The sequence below is a fragment of the Fistularia commersonii genome, chromosome 4 (genome assembly GCF_037954325.1).
Source record: "Fistularia commersonii isolate RoL2024-O1a breed Wild chromosome 4, RoL_Fcom_v1.0, whole genome shotgun sequence".
Classification (NCBI taxonomy): domain Eukaryota; kingdom Metazoa; phylum Chordata; class Actinopteri; order Syngnathiformes; family Fistulariidae; genus Fistularia; species Fistularia commersonii.
The window spans coordinates 11,376,791-11,404,123 of NC_141287.1; the positions used below are offsets into that span (position 1 = coordinate 11,376,791).

Below are 27,333 nucleotides of genomic sequence, written 5' to 3' on the forward strand. Positions count from 1 at the left end.
AGTCGATGGCATGTCTTTGAATTTGGACCTCTGGGGGAGGAAGGGTAAACAATCCGGGGAAATCTGGGTAAATGTACAAAATACAATATTCAGCTGTAGAAAAGATAATGTATAACGCTTTAGATTCTGTAGCAGCTGAACATGTCCAGGAAAAATAATTTCAAGAAATCAGTCGGAACCCTGTTTATCCAGGCAGGGGAGGTGGACAGAGAGGAGAAGAGGCGATTATACCAGAAGTTCTGCTAAATACAGATGGAAGAAAGGAGGGGGGGAGGGGGTGTTAAGAAGAGGATTCATAAATCTGCTATCGGACCAAACTGCTATTGATTTATCTTCTGCAGAACAAATGACTTTTTCACTTCAAAGAGTGGGAGATGGTGAGAACAGATTTGTGTGTGTGTGTGAGGTGAAAGAAGAATGTGTTTTTGACTGTTCAGCTGATTAAGGTGCTGTCAGTGAGGAGGAGGAGGAGGCAGGAAGTTTGAAAAAAAAAAAAAAAACATGCAGGAAAGTGAGTGGGAGATGGAATGATTTATAGAAGATCTGAAAGGAGAGATAAATGACAGAATATCAGAATAAGACCAGGAGAAAAATAGGGAGGTGATTAGTGCTGGTGGGAGAGAACGGGAATGAAGAGGCGGGATTGACATGAGGAAAAGCAACATTGGGATACTGGTATTTTTCTCGCCAGTCAACCAGTCCTTTTTGTCATGTTTACATGAGAGAAAAAAAAAGGTGAACGTTATGCAATTGCCGCTTGTGAGCTCCAAACATTCGCAGCGGCATGTCAGGATGTATGCCGGCCGCCTAGCGCCGATGCCCCCGTCATCTTTTGTCTTCCGTCACGATTCCCCGTTCGACTGCTCTGCACCCTCTGTGTTTCTCTTGGCTTTCAGACCCCCATTGTTTTCTTAGTCCCTTTTTGTTAGTCAAGTTACCAAAGCTTGGTAAAATCCTCATTGTGATTTTTCTTTTCTTTGAGAAAGGATTGAAGACATTGGTGTTTTTTTACATACCAGGATCCTTCGAGCCTTCTGACGTGCTTCTGTAACTTTTAAAAAGTAGCTAAAATGTTGCTTTTTTTCCCCATTGACTGCTAATCCTCAATAGCTTACATATAGGCCCTGTTGGCACCTTAAAGGAGAACTGTTGTTGCGTTTTGGCTGACCGTCTACACGAGAACAGAGTTTGCGGTACCTGAAAACAACATTATGGGCACTGGCTCAGCAGTGAAAGATTTTGAAAACACCTATCTCTCCGAGGAGACTCTGGAAAAATGCAACTCTTTGCATGGAGGGATTCGTGCTTAGGCTGCTATCAGTTGTGTTGCACGGGCGGGTGGACCATAACAATGGCTGACTCCAGAACACTTAGACGGACACGTCTCCTCCTCTACGATCTTGTAGTTTGGTTACAACAAGAACTAACTCCACCCAATCGTTGTTTGACTCAAATACTCCAATGCTCGCCATTGAGACAGGGGGTGTATCTAATTTTCAAAACATAGCCGTTAGCGCGTTGAACTGCTCCTAAACGATGACTGAAAACTAAAGAGAGCTGTCGTATAAGTGGGGCCGTAGATACAGTGTCTCAATATACCTCGAGTTGTTCAAGAAAATACATAAAACTTTTCTCACTGAAAAAGCAATAAATTAAGTTATAGTTAGTTATACCGCCATAGGCCTAGTCTGCTGAGGAATATACCATGATGCACCTGTATATGCACTATACTGTTCACCACATTCCATCACCAATGCATGACAGTAACCTTGTATGCCCCCGAGTCCTTGGGCTCCCTCATTTTGCAGGTTCCGTGAGGGGTCACGGCCAAATCCAAAGCGGTGGTCTTGTCAGGGATCAACCAGCAATATTTATTTTATGAATATTGAATCTGAATTTGTAGAATTTAGGCTGTTTAGGCTCACATTTAGGCTCACCTTGGTTGAAGTTCTGGTCTTGTTCAATGTGGAATTTTGTGTGCTTTCTTTTTGTGTGTGCAAAGGGCTTTCTCTTAGTTTGGTTTCCAATAATCATTTAAGAGAGTTCTGGTCCAGACCTGCTCTACATGGAAAGGGGTGATTGGGATTTGTTGTTGTATAAATAGAATATAAGGCAGGGGCCCGGCTTAACTTGGCATCCAATAAAGCTAACGTGGCGATTTGAGATTAAAAAAAAAAAAGCAAAACTTGGTTCCTGTACTTTTCTCGAAGATCAGGTTAAGACACGCTCACCTAGTGCCAGGTGCAGATCAATGGATATGTATTGTAGAAGATGATATTGTAATATACTACGAACGGCACTGAGTGTCTTCCCTCTCCTTTTTTCCAGAGATGAATGCCGTCCACTCTCACATTGACGAGGACGAGGAGGCGGAGCTCTACGTTCATGAAATGGAATCGAGGAACCCGGCCCAGCACTCCTACCGCCATGAAAGGTGCGTGTTCGTGGTTAAAATCACAACTTCCAAATGTCACGAAAAGTATGAAAATGAAAGTCCATGTTTTATGAATCGTCGGACGGAGTATATATTTCCATGCCTGGTGTAACACCGTTGCCGAGAATAACCAAATAATCAGAAGGTCTATCCATTTCGATGTTGTTCCTTCAGCAGGGACAACTCCAGCCCGGCTCAGCCCCAGTGTCCGAGCCAGAACACCAGCCAGCGGCAGTTCCTGCATGTCAAAGCCTCCAAGAGCATGGACTTGGGTACGACTCTGAACCAGCAGCACACTGGTGGGGAATAATTCATTTGTCCGGTTTGCTCTGCATGGAGGTCGCACCCCCTCAGCCCCCCAACCCCACCCGCCTCCCGCTGTCCCGAAACCTAAACACCCCCACTCACAATTTATGGCTGCCACCCCTCGAAACCCGCATCGGTGCCCTCCCGCCATGCATGCTAAGCGATCACGTGCGTGCGTGCATGCCAAGATATTGCCATCGGCGCTTGTGAAAATATACATCGAATTGTTCTCTCGCTTGAGTTTGTGTGTTTGTGTGAGTGTGGCGGTAATTTGAGAAAGCTAAGAGGGTGTGGAGGTCATGACACTTCACGGGACACACGCTGTCTCGTCTTCTTGTGACATTTTGATTGTATTTTGAAAGACTCAAAACTTGCAGGGGTTTAAGTGTGTGTGACGGCGTGTTCCCGCTAGCCACTTGTTACCTTCTGATCTCTGCGAGGTTCATCGGCTTTTCGGGCTTTCTTAAAATAGACACGTGTGTGTCAGCGCTAGGTAGCCCAGCGAAAATCAGGGGAAAAACCTGTGCGAGGCGTGTGTGTGTTCTCAACTTCTCCATGAAGAGATGGAGTTGTTGTTGTAGGTGTGACAACGTGACTGAGAGCATCATCTGTGAGGGGGCGCAACGCATTTCCCGAGATTTGGTGCGGCAGACGGCGGCGACATCGGCCGACGAGGCATCAGAAGAGTCTCTCGAAGCCAGTCGGGGATGCTTGATCGTTTTAAAAAAAGAGGGCCGGCGTTCACTCCGTCGCCAAATTAAGTCTAGCAGTAAAGTGTAGCAAAGCGTGCAAGTTACATTTAGCAACACATTTTAGCATTAAGTGTGTAGCGGGTAATTTCAGTTAAGTGACAGAGCACGAAATGAAAACCTCCTCCGTGGCCGCGGGTATCTTGGTCCAATCTTCATGGTAAATACACTTAATAAAACCAGTTTATTTCTTTACCTTCTCCTTTATTGTGTACCATTATATTTTTTCTACATTATTCTTTTTTTATAACTACATTTTTCTTATTTAAAAACGTAACGAAAACAGGGGTCTGGAACGGATTAATAGCGCTCAATTAATTTTGATGGGGAAATTTAATTTGATATGAGCGTATTGAGTTACGAGCTCGGGGGTGGAACAAATTAAATTTGTAAGTCAAGGTATTACTGTAAAGTGCTTTACACTTGACTACATTCACACACACACACTCATATATTAGTAAGGTTATAACCAGACCAACAACCCGGTGGGGCTGAGTGTTTTGCGCGAGGATATTTCGCCACGAAGACTGTAGGAACCGAGGACCAAACCGCCAACCTTCCCATCCGAGCGATGTCCGCTCTGCCTTCTGAGCCAATGCCGCTGAGCAGTGTGTGTTTGTGTGTCTGCGCGCTGTGGATGTAGCGGAGCAGAGAGAAAAACAAAAAGCAGCTTATTGTTTCAAATGTCACGTCCCTCAGTCGTCCCCCCTTCAGCCGGCTCCGTTTGTCGGCGAGAATCAGACAAAAGTGCGGCAGACTTTTGAATCGCGCGGCCCGATTCTCCCGGTGAACAAAAGTCTGCATGTACAGTACGTCATTTCTTTTGTCAGTCCAGCTCCCAGTAAACAAATCGTGATTCAGTTCGCGCCGCTGAATTAAATGATGTGTTTTCACTGGCAAATCAAACCGCGGTAATAACAGCCCATTACCAAAATGTCAGTGTCTTTTATTTTCTTTTACAGACGAAAGGTGGAAAAAAAAAAAAACACAAAACATGACATCATTGAGACATGTGAGCTCTGAATGGCAATTTTCCTTTTACATCAATTAAATTTAATTGCTAACAAATCTTCAGGGCGGATTTGGACGTGACACAGTTCACCTCTCAAGTAAAATTGAAAATCCCTTTTTTATTTTTTTGACTCACAGCATGTTGAGCTTTTAATCCATTTCAACTTCCCAAAGAGCTGCAATGCTAACAGTAGCCCCTTTCGTACTGAAGGAACTTTTTGCAGTTTCTAGAAACTTCTCAGGAATGAGGCTGTTTCTTGGTGCAGCGTTAACATTTTGGCTAGACGTAAACATTTTGGCTAGATGTCTGTGCAGTCGTGCGCTGCTCCAGCATTCTCTGCGCACAACAAAGCTGAACTGTAAGTAAATTGAACACATTTATTTTATTTACAGTTCAGCTTGGATTTTATTTTGTGCGCAGCATAGATTTGCTGTAAGTGGAGAACGCTGGAACAGTGCGCGATTCTTGTTGAAATCTTTTTGTCCTGGCAACCAGACTAGAATTTCTTCACTTGAAGATGTCTCACGCCTCATCCGAGAGGCTTCTTCAGTTCTGATGACCTGTGGGGAGTTGCCAAATATAACTGCCAGGGTTTTGGGTGGGTCTAGGTTATGATGGTTTGCAAATGGAAGAGTTGATCGGCAGAAAGTAGGTCGAAGGGAGTTACGCTAATGGCTGGTGTTGTTAAGTTGGGACAGGGACAACGGAGCAACTTTTGGGGATTACCTTGGTTGCAAGTGTTTTGGAGAATGCCCGAAAAGTATTGAAATTGAAGTCCAAGCACCATAACAAGAAGATTTCAACAAGAATCTTGGCTAGCTTAATATGGAGTTTGCTAACAGCTCGTTTTTTCCACAATGGGAGGAAACACTTCAAGCCATGCGATAGTCCATGGTTCTCTCTGCCATGCAAAACATGAAGGCTGTGGCAACTTCACTCTTCCTGTTGTCGTCTTCCTCTTCTTCATGGCATTGGTTTGTTTTTGAATGTGAACTGGTGAACCTCTGGCGTGAATTCCGGACTGTGGGAGGAAACCCATGCAGAGATGGGGGGGAACACGGGGACTCCACACCGAAACCCCCCACCTAGAATTCGAGCCGAGACCTCCTGGCTGTGAGGTGGAAACTTTTTCTTTGGGTTCTCCTGTTTCTACCCACAGTCAAAAAAAGTGGATCAATTTGAGAGAAGACGTGTGAATAAGACACGAGTGCATGGTGGATGGATGGATAATGAACGAATGATAATTATCATCGCAAACACACAAACCAAATCATAATTTTGGTGTGGATTCCTTTTGAAACGCAATTATTCTAGCACATTGTAACGCCGCGGTGGCACAGTGGTTAGCGCAAGAAGGACCCAGATTCGATTCCGACGGAGGTCCTTTCTGTGTTGCGTTTGCATGTTCTCACTGTGCCTTTGTGCGTTTAATCTGGGTTTCATGGGTTCCTTCCACCTGCCAAAAACACACGGAAGGTTAAATTTAAGAATCGGAAAGTTGCCCAGATATGTGATTGAGAAAGTGAATGGTTGTTTGTCTCTATATGTGGCCCTGTGATTGGTACAGAGTGAACCCCACCTCTTGTCCAATGACAGCTGGGATAGACTCTGGTATCCCCCCATGATCCTAAGCCCAGGATAAACAGCAGATAATGAATGAACGACCATTGTCCGCACATAGGTCTTTTTAAAATCACAAAATAACACGTTTAAATAGTTAAACGATAACGTCTACTCTCAGAATTCACGGCCTTGTTACTCCAGATAACCCCGAATTTACATGCTATGTCTAGGATTGGAAAAGGCAAACTTTTTCCTTTTTTATTTCAGGAAGAACTATGTTGCTTTCTAATGATTCCAGCAGAGTAAGACAAAAAAAAAAAAAAGAAAAGATTTTGGAGGAAAAGAGACGCCGCGGCTCTGTTTTCCCCCATGAGGTCACGGTATCTGTGCAGTCGCGAAGCAGGCACGACTACACACAACGGTTCACAAATTACCGGGCTGCTGAAGCAGTCGTTGTGGTTTACCGCAGACAGATGCTGTCATACGAACACTGTCTCACACACTCACACACACACACGGCTCAGATTACATTTCAAGACTTGGTTTTAATTAGGAAAGTATTCGCTGTCAGAAACCATGTCACCGCTTGGCATTTTGCGGTCCGGGCGTGTGTTTGGCAGGTGCGTGGCCTGTTAGCGTGTTGCGTGGCTGGATGAAAAGAAGGGTAGTGAAGGAGTGAGCGGTCAAGATAGAGATGAGGATCCACGTCATGCTGGTGATAAAGGAGGGGTGGAGATGGTGGGGCTCAAATGGGATCCCAGAAGCGATAAAGCTTGAAGTGGGGGGCGAGAAAATGAGGGTAAAGGAGGAGAAGGTGAAAGGGACAGAGATGAAAGCACTGATGGAAACGCGGCGGTGAAAAGGTTGGACGGATGAAAGATGGGAAGAGAAAAGGGAGGACTGGTGACAAATGAAGTGAGAGAGAGGGAAGGAAATGACTTCGGTAGCGGCGAAAGCTGACTAAACATCACAGGGAAAAGAGCAGCGGGTCTGACAGGAAGAAAAGTGGATGGACGAAGAACGAGGGAGCGACTGCATATTTGGCAGCCCGGCGGGAGAAATGGGAAACGGAGAAGTTAAAGGAAGGGAGCAATAAACAAAAGTGGCGAGTGTGTCTGTGTATGTGTGTGTTTCCCTCAAGGAAGTTTGTGTAACATTAAAATGTTTACATGCTTTGTTTTTTTTTTCAGTGCCAGATGAGAGCAACGTGGGGTCCCTGGTAGGAAACAGCGCAGGTGAGGCCCGAGCGCGCACACACACACACACACACACACACACACACACACACACACACACACACACATACACACACATATTTATATATATATATAGTCAGTCAATTAAGGCAACTTAAGTTGGACAAGACAAGGTGAGCCCAACATCACTTTCTTCTTTGCATTTTCGCTGAATAAAGGCCTGCATTTGATGCAGATGCAGGTCTCAAAAGGACTTTGAGGACGCTGATTTATGGGATGTTTGACACGAAGTGCAGTTGTAAGGCGTCTGTGACATATGTGCTGCTTGGTCTCGTAAAGGATTTTTCTACATTTGAATCTTATGTTCAAGACAAACGGTGCACATGGCGCGTCTGAACAAATGCCAGGGAGGTGTTGCCCCTCTGCCTTTTGCCAAAGAAAAATAAAACACTTTTGCCTTTGAGGCATTATTTTTAATTTTGTATGTTTTGCTATTTTGAACCGCGAATAATGCAAAGTGACGGAGTTGAAGTGTAGACCGGGAAACAAGAAGTTGTTTTTCAAGGGGTCAGAGAGAGAAGATTTGTTTGGCTCCCTCAGAACCTCTCACACTGGTGGGCTGCGCTGAATTCTTTTAAAAAGTTTTGTATCTTTTTTTTTTTTTTTCACCTCGAGGTTTCACTACTTGAATACAAGTGCATTAAACTTCTCTACAGTTTATTCGGATCCGTCTTGGCTCAGCGCCACATTGTTTCCGCCCTCTTCTTTATTTGGGCTTCCTTTCTTGGGTGTTTCGACTATTTAAAATTAGTTTGTTTTTTTTTTTTTTTTTTACGTAAAAGGTGTATCTCAGGGAGCAGTGACTGGCACGGGGGACAAGATATGGACGGGGAGCAGGGCGGATTTCGCTTTCCTCGAATGAATAGCTAATAAAAACTCGACCTCCCGCAAAAAAAAAAATCAAACGGCTAAGAAGCCGGGAGAGGAATCCTTTTTTTTTTTAAAAAGAAAAACAACAAAAAAAATCCTTACTGTAATCCAGAAAGCATGCAGCACGAGAACTTCCGTAAAAGATATAGTGATGTTAAAGAGGGTTAAGAGGATTACCTCGTAGGCATTGGAACGCTAAACATGAAGAGGTAGGGAACAAACAAAACACATCCAACCAAAAAGAAAGAGGTTGTTACGAAAGAAAGAAAGAGGTCGCAGTGTCTGCGACTGACTTTTGGCTGTTGGCAGATATCCTCTCCATGTTTGTAAAGGCATATGCGGTTCAGCTGAATCTCCTTGTTAGCGTTTCCTCTTGGAGCAATAATCCGCATTCAGTCACGTTCCCGGACGCGGTACCAGCAGATTTTCCCCGCACGACACGATAACACGTTCTTGCTACTTAAACTTTGTTGTCTCTTTTTGTGCTCTGGAAGCATTAAACTTTCTTTCCCCACGCCATGTTCCCCCAGATCGGTCTGCTCGGCTCTGCGCCCCGTCCCCTGCCCTTCATTAGAGCATTTTAATAATCTTTTCACTTTAGACATACAGTAATATCTCAAATTAGGACTTCAATTTTTTTCCCTGACCAAGCTTGTAACTCAGTTTGCTCGTATATCAAATTAAATTTCGCCATTAAAATGAAATGAATCACCATTAATCTGTTCAAGCCTCCTTTGCTGTGTTTTATTATAAGAAAAATGAATTTTAGAAATAAACAAATAATGTATAATAATAAACAGCAGGTAAAGAAATAAATTACTTTTGTGTATTCACCTTGAGATCGGACAACGATGGCAGAGGTGTTCTGGGGAGTTTTAGATTTTGTGCTCTATCACTTAAATTACTCGCTACACGCTTAATGCTACAGTATTGCCAAATATAACTTTCGCAAGTAGTAATAATAAAAGATTATGCAAATAAAGGATACAGATACAAATAAACAAAGAATATTGACAATATACACAATAGAATACAAAAATATACAAAGAAATAAAAGAAATGCCTTTGGCAGGGATTGGTTATAGAAATAACAGGTGAACAGTTGGAGATGTGAATAGTAGAAATGAAATTATGATAAATAAGGTGTTGTGGAGAATGTATGAATATAGTATAAATATAACAATTGCACAGATGAGAGCGGTAAGTTGAGATGGAGGTAGTACAAAAATACTGTTTGTTGATTTTGAGTTGCATCTTCCTCATCAACAGGCCTTTTATATTTAAATGTACAAATGAATAATAATAATAATTACACATTTTATTTAAGGTGCCTTACTCAACACTCAAGGACACTTTACATATCACCAAATGCAGATTTAAAAAAAGAACAATAATAGTAAAAATGACAAATGGCATCAGATGGAATTGGCCGCTTTAAACAGATGTGTTTTGAGTTGTGATTGCAAGGAGGGGAATGAATGAATAAGCACAGTGACATAAAAATATTATTTGAGAGAAAAAAAAAACATACAAAAGTTATTTGAAAAAGAAAAAGGTCAACTTGATTGACAGGCCAAACCCGGTTACTTTACACAACCCCGATACCTGTTTGTTGCAAGTGTGGCTCCCGTCCTGCGTTGCCGCAGAGAACGCGCGGCTGTCGCGCAACCGTGTCTCGTTTCTTCCAACCCACTTTTCCTGCGCTCTGATGTATTTTTCATAAGTCGAAACGCTTTCCAGCAGCCCTGGACATCAGAATGCCGTGCGGAGCTTTTCGGTTGGTGGGAAGGGGGGGGGGGGGGTTCTGGAAGCGGAGCGGTTCAGAAAACAATCGCTTCTGGGAATGCCACTTTTCACTTCCAGAAACTGCCTTTCCTTCCTCACCCCAAGACAACCATTGAGCGACTTGCGTGCACACACACTCACACACACAGGGAAGTGTGGCTCTCACGTCCCGCTACGAGAATGGAAAATCCCCTATCATCTGTGGAAAATGTGAACCTTGCTTTTCGTCAGATATTTTATTTCAACAGCATTCGAGATGCAAAGTCTTGAAAACATGATACGATTATTAGAAAACGTATACGTCTGGAAATAAGAGTGTTAATCTGTCTGTGGAATTGAATAATTATCCGTGCGTGGTGTGTGTTTGTGTGTGTTGATGTGTGTAAATCAGTATCTGATTTGGCGATGCGACGAGAGTGAGGGTAGAAAAGAAAAGAAGAAACAGAATATATCAGCGTCTATCTCCCTAAAGTGGAGACCGATTATTTCCTGAAGCCACTTAAAATAGGACAGTGCAATCCACGCACGCACTCGTGCGTGTCTGCATGCACACGCAAACGCACACGCACACATGCGCATGCAAACGAACGGCAAAGAAAATCGCTGATGGGACAAAAAGCAAACGGTTGCAGCTGTGTTTCTTTCGCAGTGCTTTCCTTTGGTGATGGGATGGCCCAGAGCGCATTCTCTCTGTCTCTCTCTCATCCTTGCTCTGTCTTTCTATCTGTCTATTTTTCTATGTCCGTCCGTCTGTCTGTCTAAAAATCCAGCGTATGTTTATTCAATATATTGTATTTTTAAAAAGCAATTCTGTGTGTGGCGCGTAGAGTGGCAGAGTAGACTGTAGATTTTAAAATCGCCCAGACGTGATGATGGCAGGGTGGACTTTATGTCTCCATGTGACACACGAAGGAGAAGGTGAACGATTGTGTTTACATTGTAACAGAGAGAGTTGAACGAGAGAGTTGTATGTCTCTATATGATAGGTGGAGAATTGAGTGAATGTTGTAAATATGTCTTGAATAATGGTTGTATGTCGCTATACCTTTATGTATGTAGTACATTTTTAAATATATCTCGCCCAGTGACAGCTTGGTTGGGGTCCAGCCTCCCTTGCTATAAGTAAGATAAGATAAGATAAGATAAGAACAACTTTATTAATCCCGAAGGAAATTGTTGTGCCAGAGTTACAGAAAATATAACAGTAATAAATAATAAAAAGAAAAAGGCAGAATTAGAAATAGAAATAAACTATAAACTATAAAGTGTCTCAGTGAAACTATAAAGTGTCTTAGTAAACAATCAGTGAAACTATAAAGTGTCTTAGTAAACAACAATATAGATAATAATTGGATGAATTTGTTTACTTCAAATAGCTGTTTGACAGCTGCATTAATAACATTTATTGTATGGAGTATACCAAATATATAGAAATTAATGAATGACCTGGAGGTGACTATCGTGCCTACTGGATGTTTTCTAAGTTGCCCTTCTCAAATCCGCCATCTTTTGCATTACCTCAATTTTTCGTCGCATTTCAAAATTGAATTTGAGTAGCGCATTTTCACTCACTTTCCATCACAAAGCTGCCATCGTGATGTAACATCTCATCATAACGGCAGAGCAAAGCTGGCATATATTAAGAAAGGACCAAATATACCGGAATAGTAAAGGCAAAGTGTGTCACGCCTGAGGAAATGCATGTGTTCAACAATGACTGTTTCCAACATCCTGGTCCTCTTTGTTTTTGGCTTCAAAAAATACCAAAAATAAAATAATTACACAGGGTATCAACTGTTGGCCTGACTTGCTGCACTTCTGCATTTTCTCACGATGGCCCTCTTGGCCACAGGCAAAGGCCGAACAAAGGGGGCATTCAAAGAAAAGTAAATTATCATTAAAGAACCCGATTAGAACGAGAGACCGCTGATCCAGTTTTCCTGTTCGACGCAGTCAGAAACGAAGTGGCCAATTCGGCGGGCCCTGTTCTTGAAGGAGTCCGTCTGACTCCAAGTCGTGGGTCGAATGTTCATCTTCAATAACGCGGTTAAAGTCTTGAGTCGAATAAGGTAATTTTTGACGTTTATCATCTCCTTTCTTTTTTTCCACCATCATGTGATGCCTCCTCCACCCATCGGCATTGCCCCTCCCCACGCCATCCCCGACTCGCCGTCTTTCTTTGCCAACACAATTTGGGCTTAGAGGCCGACAAACAGGCAGAGGAGCTTAGAATGAACGAACGCGCTTGCGTGTGTGCGTGTGTGCGTGTGTGTGTGCGTGTGTGTGTGCGTGTGTGTGTGCGTGCGGTGGGAGTCTGGTGCAGTCCATTGTCTGAATCTCTCCCCCGGTGGAACTTTGACTTTGATGACAGACACACACTGCCAAGACTCTGCCAAACTGGGTCTTCAGAGAGCCCCCCCCCCCCCGTCTCCACCACACACACACACACACACACACACACACAGAAACACACTCCCCCGTCTTGGTTCCTGCTCTACTTTCTCTTTCTTTTGTCGTGGATTTAACCCAAGAGCCGTCCTTGTCGGGCCGGCATGGACGATGTTTTCGTCCGTCACAAAGAACAGCCTTTCGGCGTTCCGACTGCTCTCAGATATACAGTAATACCTTCACTTACAAGTGTAATTTGTTCAGTGACTGAGCTTATGACTAATTTTGCTTGCATATCAAATTCAGTTTCCCTATTAAAATGAATTGAAATGCTAACAATGCATAAATGAGAAAAAAAGCACTTCCAGTGAATCTGTAACAACAATATAGACAATAAATTAACATTTAAAGAAATATACTGGTTTTATTACATTTATTTACCTTGAAAATTGTATGAAGATCCTGGCGACAGTGTTGGAGGTTGGGGGAGTTTTTCCACTTAACTTATTGGTTACACACTAAATGCTACCAATGTTCTCCTAAATTGCACACTTTGCTGCACTTCATTGCTAAACTGAATAAACCGTCCCTGAAGCTTTGAATGAGCCTCCCGATGCCTCATCCGTTGACCTTCAACGTCCTCTGCCGCACCAAATACAACAATAGCTTCTCCATCTCTTATATGAGTGGACGGCCCGCAAACCTCGCTCATGTTTTTCCATGATTTTTTGCTGGGCTACCTGGTGACGGGCGGCACATCCCACTTACACCACCACACGGACGATCGCTCATCCTTCCCGCTCGTATCTCAGATCTAGATTCGTATCACGAATGTCCGTGCAGGTTCTCTAGGCCATGGTGAATTCTTATCGTGGCGACTGGGCTTGAATTTCTTCACTTGAAGATTTTTCACCCCTTATCTGAGAGGCTTCTTCAGTACTTCTGTTCTGAATTTGTATTACGAAGCAAAAGATCGACCGAGAAACGAAAATTCAAAAGTTATTGCGCTCGTACGTCAAGGTCCCACTGCATTCAAACTCCAATGGCTTAAAGCAGTGTCCGAAATTGCATCTGTTTATTTTTTTCCTAACTTAACCACCCACACACACCCACTCAGCCAGTGATGTTTCAGTGTCTCGTCCAAGCAACCTCTCCGCTTATTAGATGACCTTTGACCCCTCTCCACCAACCCCACCCTCGGCCGATAAAAGTGAGCGGCAATCAGTAAATGTTCAGAGAGATCACTTCTCCACTGTACATCCATTTGTCTCTATCAGCCCCCCCCTCACCACTCACACACACACACACACACACACACACACACACATACATACATACACACATTTATTGACATGTACAGTGTTTTATACGGTATGGGGCTTTGGAACTGAGGGCCATTTGTCCCTGTCCAGTAATAGTCAGTGACATTACATGTAATGGATTCATTTTGGAAGAGTTTTTGAGCGCGTGGAGGTACGGCAGACTCTCAGAACCGCGGCATAAATCTCCCCCCTGAACTCCCCCATCAATAACTAATGCCATATTCCCGTCACTGTCCTCGGAGAAACAGTAATACAATTATTTATTTATTCTGTTTTTTTCCTCTGTGACATTTTTATTTTTTTATTTTTTTTACTTCAATGACATTTAAAAGGTTCAAACGCTGTTCGTAGGGATTGCATTACCCGATGTGGTGAATCATGAGTCGCGGGTGATTTGGGACAGAAGTTTTTTTGTTTGTGTTAGGATTATAAAGAAAGAAAAAAGGAAAATCAAACAGACTTGCGAGGCCTTGTCTCAGTTTGCCTGGGATAACCATGGATGGATCCGAGAAGCTGATGGTGTTCGGAAAATGTTTGGAACGGATGTCGGACCATGGGAACGAATGCCGGCCGAGCGCTTTAAGAAACATCGCTCAAGCGAAACAATCTCAATCCTGATTTTTGAACGTTCCCTCAGACTGATCACGAACTTCGGTCGATCCAAATAGCGCTTCTGAAGTGATATATACTGCTTTTGCGCAGTAGCAACAGCCATCAAAAAATCCAAAATAAAAGCTTCTAAAAAGAGTGGAGTTTTGCGATTGATAGATAAATAAGGTACTTTTAATGTATCGGACACACAAATATATGGGCACAGAAGGACAATATAGTGAATAGTGGGTGTGCTTGGCCCAACAAAAACTCAGAAACATTTTGAGAATCAAGTTTTTTTAGAGGGAGGGTCTTGTGACACTTCCTTCATCACTGAAATTCCTCAGGGGTCGGCGTGTCGGCCCTTCAGGTGTCCAGCTAAGTACATTTCACGCTCACTGGACCGATGAGTGTTTCTGGTTGGTTTGGAACGAACTGGAAGTCCCTCTCCACTGAACACACAAACATTTCCACGCAGAAAAAAAATGTCAAAACATTGAGGCTGATCTCTTTTTTTGTGCATTTTCCTTTTTTTTTTTTCACAGCCTCCCAACTGTGTTCTGGTGTTCTCCAAGTCCGCGGCCACTAAGCCGCTCCTCGTTGTAATTTTTTTGACTTTGAAAGTAGCCCGTCGCCTCTCTGCCAGCAAGCTCGGCACGCTGTGTCACTGTGTTTTGTTTTTAAGTCTTAATTTATTTATTTCTTTTCTTTTCTCCCCTCCCCCTTCCCTTCCCCCTTTTCCCGCTTCTCTGTTGTTGTCACTCCCATTCTCTCCCTTTCATTCTCAGAACTGCAATCTTTGTCTCTCTCTTTCTCTCTGTAGCCTCCTCTCACGGGATGTGTTTCTTCCTGCCAACCCCACCCCTCCACCATCTCTTACCCTCTCCAGCAAACCACTTTGTCACTTGTCCTGTCATCGTGTCTCTCTCTCTCTCTCTCTCTCTCTCCCCCCTCTCTGTCTCACTCGCTCCCTCTCTTTAAAAGCAGCTTAATTCTATCATCTTACAGTTGGACAGCAGTAATTACATTTATGACACAAATCCTGCTACTCACAGCAAAATACTTTATGTGTGTGTGAGTGTGTGTGTGTGTGTGTGTGTGTGTGTGTGTGTGTGTGTGCGTTTGAATGAATCTCTGCGGATGCGTGCTCATCGGTGTCTGTGCTCTTGTTTGTTGAGCTGTGTATGCGCGTGTGTGTGTGTGTGTGTGTGTGTGTGTGTGTGTAAGCATGCATGCGCCATTAATGCCCTGATAACCCTGCACCGCCAAGTTCCCCCTTTCTGCATTATTTCATCCTCCCGCCCAGCCCTCTACTAGCACACAGGGTTTTGGGGCTCAGAGGTCGCCCTGTGGCGTTCGACGGACATTCGTCGAACGCCGCAGATCCCCCGACTCAAGTTGAGATGAATGGCGAGGCAGTCGCATTATACCCTGGGATTGTATATCCCTGAATCCTCTTTGAGTCTTTGAAAACCAACACACTGACCAATACAATGGAACCTTGACTTGTGAATGCATCTTATGAATTTTCATCGCTTGGTTGTTTTATTTATTTTCTATTTGTGATACGAGCCGAGATCTGAGTTAATAGTGAGCGGGATGAGCGTTTGACACTGATGTAGCCGTCGCTATCTGTGAAGTGGCGTTTGAAGACAGTCTGACGCGCCGCCTGCCACCAGGTAGCCCGGTGGAAATCGAGGAAAACATGCGTGAGGTGTGGACATTTTTGACTTCTCTAGGAAGAGACAGAGAAGTTGTTGTTGGTGAAATAGCTTGACTGTGAGCATCATCTGTGAGAAGACATGACACTTTTACTGGGGATTTGGTGCAGCAGACAGCGGGAATGTCAAAGGACGGGGCATCATTCATGCCGATCAAGATGGATTGATCAGTTTAGCAATAAAGTGTGGCATAGTGCGCTAAAAATTTAGCAGTACATTGTAGCATTAAGTGTGTAGTGAATAAGTTATGTTAATCAATAGAGCGCGAAATGAAAAACTCCCCCAACCTTGTCCGCTGTCACTGGCGTCTTTGCCCCATCTTCATGGTAGATACACTTAATAAAACCAGTTAATTTCTCCAAATGTTCTTTTATTTCATTTTTCTTATTTAAACCACGCAAAAAAACAAAAACAAAAAAACAGTGGTTTAGAACGGAATGATAGCGTTTCAATCCATTTTAATGGGGACATTTAATTTGATGTTTGACCAAATTGAGTTACGAGCTCGGCCACGGAACAAATTAAACTCCTAAGTCAGGGTATGACTGTATAACTGAAGTGAGCAGAGGCCCAGACAGGTCTGAGGGGCCCTACTGTGTATTGCTTTATTCATTTAAATGCACTAATGCCTATTGAATCACATGTTGGTACAGCGGCGCTGTACTAACAGGAGCAAATCTGGCAGACGGGCTCTTTTAATTTGGTTTTGGAGGAAGTATAGTACCTCAAGAGCACAAAAAGAGACAACAGGGTAAAAGTAACACGCCACATGGTGAACATGAATGCGGGTTAATCTGAACTTTCTACCATCAAGTCAGTTACATTTGGGTGACCGCTGGTGGCAGAGAAACTAAGGTTGAAGATGTTGGGTAGAGCCCTTCAATCTTGAGGATACCCTAATTGGGGTGTAGAAGCTGCAAGAAGGGTGAGCTCAGAACAGGAGCTGGACAGGAAAACACGCAGGGACATTGTCATACCTCTTCTTCTTCGGCTTTTCTTTGGCCTCCTCATTAAGATGTTGCTTTTTCCTTATGGCTTCTCCCTTCATGAGTCACCATAGCTAATCAACCTCCGCCATGTAACCCTATTCTCTTTGCTCTTCTGTCATACCAACTAAAGTTTTGTCCTCTTTTACTACATCCACAAATCTTCCCTTTGGTCTTCCTCTAGACCTCCTCCCTGGCAGCTCCAATTCCAGCATCCTTCTACCAGTATATTCACTATCCCTCCTCTGTACATGACAAAACCATCTCAGTCTGGCTTTCAAAGCAGAGAGGCTGATGTTTCTTTTTGGGAGTGAAAGGGATGGATAAGATCAGGAATGAGTCCCTTAGAGGGACAGCACATGTTAGATGTTTTGGAGAGAAGGTCAGAAAGGTTCCTTTCATTCTGGCTGATACTCTTCTATCGTGTAGTACCCCTGACACTTTTCTGCACCTGCTCAAGCCTGTTTCAACCTGTTCCTTTAACTTGTTTCCACTCTCAGTTGCTCTGAACTGTTGACCCTAAGTACTTGGAACATTGTCATACAAACATTTCTGTGGAGTTTCTCAGTCATCCAGGTCATGATGAATTCTTGTCGGAATCTTCTTGTGGCAACTGAACTTGAATTTCCTCTCTTGAAGATGTTTCCCCCCCCAGTGACGTGCAGTCAGAAGAGGCAAGAGAGGCCGTGCCTCACTTGCCAAAGAAAAAAATGTAAAAAGAAAAATTGAATGAAATGGTTTTGTTTTCAGTGATTTGCACTATAAAGGTATTTTTAATACCACTTCACCAGTTTTAGATTGTTTTTATTCAAAGTCGTTAGATTTTAACATTTACTGTTCAAATACTGAGAAGAGATGTGCAGTGAGGCTGCGGACTGTTGAGCCTCAATGTAGATAATGCAATGATGGCTGACTTCTGGCACTGTATGTCGCTATTAAAATGTTTAAAAACTTATGAACTACATTTGCAATCTACCATGTTGTTTTATTAGCCACTGTTTGTGTGTTACTAGTTTCTTGTGCTGAGTGATAATTAAAAAACAGCTGCGAACAGCCACTAAGTGAGGCACGCAGTTCTCCTGCCTCATGGTACGAGGCGCTCGTGATAACAGGGAATCTTTTTGGAACTCCTCGGCTTATTTGGTGAATAAGCTACTCCTTAGGGTTCATATGTTTGTAAGTCTGATTGCGATGAAGTCAGTGCCTCACCTCAAGAGGCTCTTTCATTTGCATAAGAAGCCACAATAACCTAGACCCGTTCAAAACTCTGGCAGTTACAATAGTTTCCGAACTGAAGAAGCCTCTCAGATGATTGTTGAAACGTCATCAAGTGAAGAAATGCAAGACCAGTTGCCCCATTAAGAAGATTTTGATAAGAATTGTCACACCAAATCCTGGTACACTTCAAACCCTTCAGTACCCCGAGGCAAAAGACCGGTACACTCCAGGCACTGGAGTTGCATGCTCTCACGTGCAATAAAGATCGTGATGATGTCGGCATTGGAGTGACAAAACAATCTCCCTATAAACGGGCAGCCCCGATGCTGGAGAGATACCACTTCAGGACAGGACTCGACAGTCCAGCTGCACCTATAGGACAAGGGCCAACTTTGAAGACAGCAATACCTGCTTACCGGCCAGATAAGACAGATGGCTTGAGAGAGGCCCAACACAGGAGAGTAAAATTCAATTATACTTCGTTGTGCAAATGGTCGAGGCGTCCAAATCTAGATCTATCTTAGGATTTTAAGTACAGCTTGTTTTTGGAGAGGCTCGCTGGCAGCTGCGGGCACGTTGGCCCCGAAGAGGGAAAGTTGCGATTAAAGGAATAATACATCAAATATCTTGGACGCTCCATGTTAAGCATTATGTGGCCTTGGTTCAAGTGTTCGTGACAGTTATAATCCGCTGTCCTGAGGGTTTTAAAAATGCAACGGCTTGTTGGTCTACTGAAACGCAAGAATTAACAACGGACACACCTGGAATGAAAGTCAATTTTAGCCTAGTTGTTATATGTTAATGTTGCAGGACAGGCCCCCCCTTTCCACCCCTTTCTTTTGTCACAATGGTATTTAAGTGGTCACTAATCCATGGAAGTGACATTAAACAGAGAATCACATAATTGGATGTCGACTGTTCAGCAGGTTGTGTTAACGATGTGTGAATGGGTTCGAGTGCCAAGACAGAAACATAATTAGAACAAAAGTGTTAATCATCCACATGTTTGGGATGTGATTCATGAAAAAAGTGAAGAGTGAATGGTAGAGGAGCCATATTGGAACTTTTAGGTAAAAATAGATGCAGTTAAGTGCAATTTGGATTGATTCTGTCAAAAACTGAGGTACAGGGTCATGCCCTTTCCTTCTCATCACTCAAGGAAAATGGGACTTTTGATGTGATTTGAAAACATAACTTGCTGATAAACGTCTGACGTTCCTTGAATTAACTCAGGAAAAAAAAACTTGACTGCTGTATCAGATTGCGATTGTATTGCATTCACATTGTGTGCCTACGTTCTCATTTCCCTGTATTGGTCGTAAAGTTTCAAAGTCAGCTTTATTGTCAAATTCTTAATATATTGGACATACGGAGGAATGGAGAAAACGTTTCTCACAATTCCAAAGTGACATGAAATCAACAAAATATTAATAATAATGTAGTCCAAATTAGCAGTGCACTGTTACATTATACAAAATCCTTAGCCCTACCTGCTGTGTAAGTAAAGTGACCAAATCTGTGGTCTTCACCTTTTTAGCTCTACAGACCACTGTCCGTAGCACCGTGGCGGTAAATCAACCGTTGCAATGAACCCATTTGCGTTGTACTCTTGGTATTTTCTTTTCAATGCAACTCTTTTTGCTGGACCTCCGAGACTCGTCTGGTGTCTAATCGTTGGCTGTCTGCCTTTTCAAAAAAGGTCTTGAGTGAAATTCCTTTGCGGGGTATTTTAGAGGAGGTTAGGTTGGCGACTTCCTAGCCAAAAAACCCTTTGCCAGAGTCAAGTGCTAGAGTGAGGCGCAGGTGGAAGTGGTAATTTTTGAAAAAGATAAACTAATGAAGACAAATGAAAAGAAAATACCAAATATTTTGAACAACTTTATTCTTTCTTTGACGTTCCAATGGTTGAGGACCTGAAACAAGCACAGATTTGCAGCTGGCTGTGTCTCAGGATTATCTTCCTGTCTTACTCTGCCTCTTAGTTGTAACTATAATGTCTTGAGGTCTTGGATGAAATATTCACTTGACCAGATAGTGTTGAACGGGTCGAAGGCCAGGGTCACTGTTAGTTTGTGCTATCTAAAATATGTTGGTGAGGAAGTGGTTATCATGAAACTATTTCAATAAGTCCATATGAAATCATGTATTAAATCCCGCAGGAATATATACAGAATTTCACAGCAGCAGGTCGAGGTCACATGATCTGCTGAAAGCTGGTTCCTGCTAAAGGGAATCTTGGTTTTGTTACCCTCACCTGGGTTCACTCCTCAATTCCTAAACCTTTCTCGACAAAAACCTATGGGACTTGGTAACCTTTAACCCTGCCTTGGTAAGTTTAAACCTAACCTCAACCCCTGAGGACCCGCCGTGTGGCCGGGGGGGGCTGACAAAAGGCTCTGCAAAGGCAGAACCCTCTGGTTGTCCGTTGTCGTATGTTTTGGGTTAATCTCCTTTAAAAAAAAAATAAAAAAAAATCAAATACATTTTTTCACACGTATTCATCTTATTTTTTTCATGGGAAAATATTGCGGCAACACTTTGAGTTCAAATTCACTGTGACATTATGTTTTACAAAACCTCCTTGTTTTTTTTTTTTTTCCCCTGACCACAATTTAATATCTTCTCACAGATGCCTCAAGGAACCAATAATGTCCAAGAAAATAAACATGAAACAGACAAGTTGAAATATCACATGTCGGCTGCACCTGGAGTGGTTGGCAGGGACGGTTGTTCCAGTGTTGAAATGTTTTAAAATAGGTCACCGTTCTACTCCATTAATTAACTGGCTCAGTGGTGCAACCCAAGAATAACAAGCAGAGACAAAAGAACTTCCATCCGATGCCGACAAGTTGCCATTTTTGAACCTTACGGGTGTTTTTTGCGTTGCCACCGTCACCCGCCAAAGTTGGGTGGATTGTTTTCCCAGCGAAACGGAGGAGCGGGTGGCCTTCTAGCAAAATGGCGACTCTGCGGGCTTTTTTTAAAAACCGTTGCCACTTCTCCGGTGGCGATTTCATCATCCCCTTCGATCGTACACGGACTCGGCAGACGGTGACGATTTTAATCCCCGTGTGGGGATTTTGACAAACGTGGTCGAATAATTTTTTTTTATTTTTTTTTATGGTTACTATCAATTAATTTCACATCGCCCGTATGATTTCCAGCAACAGGTGAGATGTCCGTGGATGAGCATTACATCGCAGCCCTCATCCGGTCCCCTCTTTCTGACAACCCACTTGTATTATGCATGTGCATGCATTCAACGTGTTATTGCTCTTTCACTCTGTGTGTGTGTGTGTGTGTGTGTGTGTGTGTGTGTGTGTGTGTGTGTGTGTGTGTGTGTGTTTGGTTAATGGTTGTTTAAATAGATGTGGAAGTCACATCACCTCTCTCTCTCATCTTGGGATAAAATATACAAACACACACACACACACACATGAATACGCTCCAAGAGCAGTCTTCTGTATAGGGAATCATTAGCTAAAGTGATTCTGGTGTAGCTATCATGAATCACAGTGGCATCGTATCGACAAGCCGGAGCCAGCAAGGAATTCAAAATGTGCGTGCATGTGTGTATAAAGATTACTAGTATTTTGAGCTGGCAGGAAGCCCAGCCGTCTTCGCGACTTCCTATTTTTTAAATTTTATTCCCCCCTCTTTTGTCTTGCTTGCGTTCCTCCTAAGAAACTTTTTTATTTCTTGACCTTCGTGTTTTTCTTCCTCCTGAGACTACAATTTACTCTTAAGTATCTCCTCCTTTCAGACATTAACTGGTAAACCAAATTGGAAGGACGTGTCACCTTCACTCTTCCTAATTCTGTTGATCTTCATGCAGCCCCGAACAATATATCTGCATAAACCAAATATTGTCTCAGGATATTCTGTTATGGATTTTTCTAACATGAGAATTTGGATCCATAATTTTACTGTCAGCTTACTAAATTTACTCATTTGTCATTGGCTAATCATCCTTTCCCTAAGCGTGCTCTGTTTGTTTTGAAATCAAAGGGGGGAAACATCCCGAGAGCTCAACTGACAATCAGTCACCTTTAAAACCGATGGAATCAAAAACTTTGCCCGAAAGTCGTCAAACAATTTTATATAAATGTAATCCGTAAGTCAAAAGAAACCTGTTTGTCTGGATTAATTTATTTCCATGTTTATTTGACTAACATCTTGGAATATAATAACCGCACACCCAGCACACAGTGGCTTAAAATTCCACAATTCCACTGTGGAAAGACACTGGCCTCTTGATTGGAAGTTTGTATCCAAAAAAATTAGATTGGGGACAACCGACCGACGTATCGAACTCGGCACAGTCTGCAGGAAGTTGCCTTCCTTTTGCCAAAGCACTTCTTGCTTAACGTAACAGTTGTAGTAAAAGAAAAAAGAAACAAAACGTTATCGTTGGTATATTTTTCCTTGATTTTCTTGTATTTAATGTATTTATTACATGTTATTTTCCAACACAAGATATACATTTGTATATGGACCACCGTTCTGTTTTGAGTCTTCTTGCCCAATAGAATGAAAAATTGTGAGTATCTCAATTAATCCATGCTTGCACTGTGATTAATCTGATTAATCTTGATTTTTTTAATCATTGGACAGCCCTTATAAATCTGTTATTTTATCTTGTTTTTACACTGCCAAATCACAACACAATCATCACATAACACTTCACATGTAGAGAAGGTATGGACCAAACTCTTTGAAACATTTAATTAATTACCATTAAGTAAAGAAAATTCCGCCAAAATAGGGAGATATTGAAAAAACAAATGGTTTTAAACTTCAAAGAAATTATCAGTTGCTAGAAATTCAAAAAAGTAATTAGAACTCAGGATTTTTTTTTTTTTTTTTTTTTTTAATAAACCAACTTATAAAAAAAGATTCCTTGTATATTGATGATCATTTTTCCCATGCCGAAAACAAAGACTTGGCCAGATTTCAGTGGCCCATGCGTCATCGGCCCCTGTCACAGCAGCTCGGCCGCCATGAATACCCAGCAGGCTCGGAGCCCGGCATGCCTCCTACAAATTTTCGCCATTTGTAACAAGAGCAAATACAGGAGGCCGCCTAGCCCGACCTATCTTTCACAAAACTGTCCGTTTTATCCCTCCTCGGATACTTCCTCTGTATGCTCATCTGCTGCGCTCTTCTTCATCGCTCTCCCCCTTTTCCTCAGTAATACCTCAGCCAATATAGTCCTAATGATGGATGGAGAAGCGTTAACAGTCAAGCAGACCTCACATCCATCACAGCTTCAGCAGAGCCGTTGTAAAATGCATCAGTGTTTTTTTTTTTTTATTTTCTTCTCGTGCTGTTCCAACAGTGTCATGGACATTTTGGTCTCCTCTCTAACACCATCTTTTTCTTTTTTGACAGCCTCACATATCCTCATGCCGAACCCTCCCAACCCCCCTCGCTCCATCAGACATTTCTCAGTGCTTCCTTGGCTTTTCTTTTTTATTCCAACTGTGTTTCCTGCGGGAATAACTTGTCGTGGTAGCACACGTCTGCTTCTTGGCGGCGCAGGGGTTAGCGCTAAGAAGTTCGATTCCCGCACGTTATCCCGTTGTCTGTGTGGGTTCTCCTGTTTCCTCCCACAATCCAATAACATTGCGGCAGCTTCTAAGGAGACTTAAGTTGACAGAAAAATGACAAAGTGAATGGTTATATCTTATTATTTATTGTACTGAAACAAATTGCACACATGACGATAGACACCTTGAGACACATTGTTTAAGCCACAGTGTTTAAAGTGTGTGAAAAAGTGGCGGCTTATAGTCCAGAAATTATAGTTTGTCTCTATAACGTCTGACTGAGATGGTTGTATATCTCTATATGATTTGTTTGAATCAGAGAGTGAATGGTTGTTTGTCTCTATGGCCAATGACAGCTGGGATAGGCTCCAGCACATCTGCGACCCTGAGTGCAGGATGAGCATTCGAGAAAATGAATTAATGAATGTTTTGAGCATTGAAGTGACAAAAAAAAAAAACTCGAATCCCATCTTATATCTTTGCCATCTTTCTCCACCTGCTTCTGACACCCGCTGCTGTTGCTTTCCCCTCCCAGTGCCACCGTCTCCGGAGGGGCTCGGCCCAACCCTGGGTCTGAAGAAGTCCTGCTCCCTGGAGAGCCTGCAGACGGCCATGTCTGAAGTGAGCCGGAAAAACGAGCTGCTCCCTTTCCATCGGCCTCGCCCCAACATGGTCAGAGGGAGAGGCTGCAATGAGAGCTTCAGGGCGGCTATCGACAAATCCTACGACGGGCCACCTGAGGATGACGATGGTAATTATTGTTCAATCCCTCTCAATTCTGACTGCATTGATGTTTGAGCGTCTGGTGACCGTCGGCGTTTTTGAGCTGATTTTATTCCAGTATACTGTTAAATAGTCTGTAACCGCCATCATCATCCGATATCGCTTAGTTAGAACATTTCCTCAGATGTTGATTGAATATAATCAGAAAAAAAAGGCATCAGTGCTTCACTCAAGGTGGAAATAAAAATTATGGTTTACATTCGCGGTGAAACATCGACAGCAAAACACACTACGGCATCAGGTTGTGTTGAGGTTTGGCAGGCGAAGGGTTCTGGTTGGATTCCAGCAGAGCTACAAAGAATGCGACGCCCGTTTTGGCAGCATCGGCGTCAGTTGGGCGTCCTGACATTGACGGTGTTTAGATGTAACAGACTCATCAGAATCAAGATTTCAGATCGGTCGACGCTCGTGATGTCGCTCCCGTTAGCACTTCGCTCTTGCTAGCATGTCCTTATTTCCAATCCTCTCCCGTTGCACATTTGTTTGACCGAGGCGACCTGTTAATTAGCCGTTGCAGCACTGCGGCGTTTCCATCCAACGCACAGCAACTGGCTGGCTCGGGGCCCCCGCTTCGAATATTTACCCCGCGACTAAACGGTAGCGGCGTGGCGCTCTCTGCATCAAGGGGAGAGATGGGGGGGAAGTTCAATTCCCAGCTGTGCTATTAGCAGTGAACTCTTATCAGTCACCACCAGAGTAATGAGTTGGGCTGTTTCAGATCACTACACTACACACAGGAGAGGCCTAATAGGGCATGTCAACAACACACACACGTGCGATCGCCGCATCTGTCACCATCGTTCTAAATGTTCAACACTTTGAGAGCGGCTGTTAATTGACAGGGAACAGTTCTCTGAAGTGCCCTCGCCGCCTTCGTCCGCTTCCATGTGTTTTTCTCCCCACCCTCCTAACATTGAATAGTAAACGCTCCCGAGCTCGTCGCTCGGCTTCTCCGAGGCAGGAGTTTTCTATCTGGCGGAAGGTCACAGGTGCAGATCCCTGTGTAAATAATCTGGGGTCAGATTCCGTTCCGCAGGATCCCGGGATGAATCGGCCTAATACGGTTTCGCGGATTGTGCTGAGGTTCGGTTCTCGAGGGGTCCGTCCGCACAGACTTTGCGTCTGGAGCTTTGATGTCTCGGCTCATCGGCTTTGGAATTCAGAACAGGTTAATCTAGTGCAGTTCAAGAAGGAGTCTGGTAATGGGGGCGGGGAGGGAAGCCGTCCCGAAACATCTCCGCTGAGCAGCTTCACGTACCGAATCTATAGGAACGCATCGCTAATGCTGAGTGTGTTTCTGGTGAAAGGGCAGAAGTAGAACACACAAGATGGTGCTTGTTGACATTTTGAGGACATGAGATGGTTTTCGCCCGTCTGACTTCCTCCTCCCCTCATTCAGTCCAAATTCACGTCATGTAAATGACGTCTTCCCCCCCCCCTCCAAAGATGCCGAAAATCTTTGGCCGTCTTCGAGAATCCCGGAGACATTTTGTCAGTTAATTTCAATGTGTTTGAACCAGAGGTGGAACCTGTGAGGTTACAAGGAGTGGAGATAAAGGAAATAGAGGGTAGAGAAGAGGTGGTGAGATACTTTCAAGCAGGTTGGAATGGGTGAAGAAAAGTGTTGGGGTACTATGCGATAGAAGACTATCCGTCAGAATGAAAGGGAAGACGTACAAGACAGCGGTGAGGCCAGCAATGCCGTATGGCCTAGATACAGTTACAATGACGAAAAGACAGCTGGCAGAGCTGGACGTTGGAGAGATGAAGATGTTGAGGTTCCATTTGGAAGTGACCAGGATGGATAGGATCAGGAATAAGTCTATCAGAGGAACAGCAAGTTAGATGTTTTGGAGAGAAGGTCAGAGAAGCCAGTTTGGCGGTTCTTTCTCCAGCTCCTCCTGTCTGCATGCGGAAGCGTCCTCGGGCAAGACGCTGAGTAGTGTACATTTCTATCATCTGGTCTGGAAAGCGTTTTAACTGCTGATTCCAGGCCAGCAGATTACATTAGCATTTGAATGACAGAAAGCAAAGATGGTTTTTGTAATGCAGACCTCTCCTACCCAAAAACACAAACAAAAAAGGTTGTTTATGAATCTTATTATCTTGTGGTCCAAAAAAAAAAGCAAGATTCCGATGTCGATAAACTGGGGAAAATTGAATCAGGGAGCATGTGAACTAGATTTACTGAGAAGTGTCTTTTTAACCGTAGAAGAAGATAAACGGGAGAATTTGTTGGTATCACAAGAATCGCTTTTCTTTTTGTTATTAGATTTGATTCTCTCACAATAAAGGTCAAAAGCGATTCCGTCCACATTTGTAAATCACTTAAAAAAAAATCAATGTGTTTTGGTGTGGTTCCAAGTGTTATCCCTCTTAATATCTAATTCTCACCCTTTCCTTCGTCTTAGATGAGGGTTCGGAGCCGAGCTCCGGTCGAGACACCCCTGCCAGCGGCTCGTCGCGCCAGGGGGCCGGGGAGCAGTCGGACAACAAGGGCAAGCTGGACAAGAAGAAGATGGCCAAGGCCAAGAAGAAGGACAAGAGCAAGTGGAAGGGGAAGGAGAAAGACAAGAAGAAGACAGAGGAGCACGAAGATGGCGAAAAGAAGAGCAAGAAAATAGGCTTTGGCCTGCTGAGGTGAGAAGTGACTCTAAATCTATTCGGGGATTCTGTCTTTTTCTAATCTTATATTTTTTAGCTAGAAGATGAGTAAAATCACTCTTTCCATCATACTTTAATAAAACTACATAGTTAGATCTATGCCGATGGACACTATGATGTAGAGGGAGAGCAGGAA

At 43.3% G+C, this 27,333-nt stretch overlaps 1 protein-coding gene across 1 annotated transcript in view; it reads left to right on the forward strand.

The window, feature by feature from the left end:
- The window catches only part of pard3bb (par-3 family cell polarity regulator beta b), a 224,842-nt gene that overhangs the window by 92,762 nt on the left and 104,747 nt on the right, over window positions 1-27,333 (forward strand). The window contains exons 15-20 of the mRNA XM_086145295.1: window positions 124-128; window positions 2,331-2,434; window positions 2,609-2,733; window positions 7,255-7,299; window positions 24,286-24,501; window positions 26,945-27,173. Coding sequence (XP_086001421.1) covers window positions 124-128; window positions 2,331-2,434; window positions 2,609-2,733; window positions 7,255-7,299; window positions 24,286-24,501; window positions 26,945-27,173 — 724 coding nt within the window. The remainder of the gene's footprint in view (window positions 1-123; window positions 129-2,330; window positions 2,435-2,608; window positions 2,734-7,254; window positions 7,300-24,285; window positions 24,502-26,944; window positions 27,174-27,333) is intronic.